Source organism: Salvia miltiorrhiza, chromosome 2 (assembly GCF_028751815.1).
Source record: "Salvia miltiorrhiza cultivar Shanhuang (shh) chromosome 2, IMPLAD_Smil_shh, whole genome shotgun sequence".
Taxonomy (NCBI): domain Eukaryota; kingdom Viridiplantae; phylum Streptophyta; class Magnoliopsida; order Lamiales; family Lamiaceae; genus Salvia; species Salvia miltiorrhiza.
Window position 1 is genome coordinate 63,500,933 of NC_080388.1, and position 1,473 is coordinate 63,502,405.

General features: G+C 48.0%; 1 protein-coding gene across 1 annotated transcript; it reads left to right on the forward strand.

Moving 5' to 3' along the window:
- The first annotated feature begins 282 nt into the window (after positions 1-282).
- LOC131009874 (uncharacterized) lies at positions 283-1,202 on the forward strand. The gene is made up of 2 exons (XM_057937278.1): positions 283-1,002; positions 1,152-1,202. The coding sequence occupies exons 1-2, from the start codon at positions 283-285 to the stop codon at positions 1,200-1,202; spliced, it is 771 nt and encodes a 256-aa protein (XP_057793261.1).
- Positions 1,203-1,473: the final 271 nt, after the last annotated feature.

The window sequence follows — 1,473 nt, forward strand, 5'->3', positions numbered from 1 at the left end:
TGACCATGTTTGGCCACAGGAAAGTCCCCTGTGGCTTGCAGATTCTGAACCCACTCTTCAGCCTTTGTATCTTTGCTGTCTTTTCCTCTAACTGTAATGTTTTTTTCTCAGCAGCTGCACTTAATGCATCTTGTACTTACTGTTCGAGGTGACGTGGCAGTTACTGTTCGAGGTGACGTGGCAGTACTGTTCAAGGTGACGTGGCAGTTACTGTTCAAGTTACTGTTCCAGCACTGTATATTTTTTCCTCCCCTACAAATTTGCTCAACATCAAACCAAACCATGTCAGAACAAGAAACTTCAGACACAGAAAAAACTAGCCACACCCCACCAAATTTCCCGATGGAATTTGCTGCACAATTTGCAAAATTCCTCAAACAAAGCCTCAGAATTCCAGATTCATCGGCCCATAAACCACCAAACCACGACCAACTTGAATCTTTTGGAGAGATTTCCATCAAGGCGAAACTCAATGGGGAGAATTACCCATTATGGGTTAACCTCATGAAACGGGCAATTGCGGGAAAAGGTTTGACATCTCACATTAATGGAGTTTCAAAACCACCCGCAATTGACGATCCCAGCTACACGAGATGGGAGCAACGGGATAACTGCGTTTTCAATTGGGTGATCAACAATATCGAAACCGGACTTGTGAATGAGGTATCACAGTACGCAACCGCCGCTGATCTATGGGAAGGATTGGCGATCACTTATGGAAGTGGATCTGATCCATTCCAAATCTATGATCTGCACCGACAAGCCATGACAATCAAACAAGAATCTATGACACTAGAAGGGTTGTGGATCAAAATGCAGGACTTATGGATCTCGATTGATACCAGAGATCCGAGTCCGACAGACATAGAGGGATATCAGAAGAGGGAGGAGCGCCATCGCCTCTATCAATTTCTAAGTGCATTGGATGACAAATATGCTAATATCAAGAGGGAGATTATGGACAAGGATCCATTACCAACTGTTCGAAGAGCCTACGGACTGGTACGAAGGCAGGCCACAAACGAGGATATCCTCAAATCCTCTGAATCGCCGACCGTAGGAATCGGGTCCGGACTCGCCGCGGTCAACCACAGCCGACCACCACCGCTCTCCAATCGACCACAGCAAGGAAATCAAACCTGGAACAACAGGAAAGGGGAAATCGACAAGAGCAAACTCGTTTGCACACACTGTGGAGGTAAAAAACATACCAAAGAGGGATATTTCTTACTCATCGGATTTCCCGAATGGTGGGACGAAATGAAGAAATCAAGAGCTGCGTCCAAAAATCGGAATCAACCGTGGAGTCCGAATGGACAAGCGACGGTGGCGGTCAGCGGCACAAGACCGACGTCAATCGTGTCTGCTGCAACGACTGGCGGGGCGTGGTCAGGCGGTGATACACGAGCCGCCAACGCCGGAACTCCGGCAGGCAACGTCGGACCACCACCGCCACAGACGCGCATTAACGAG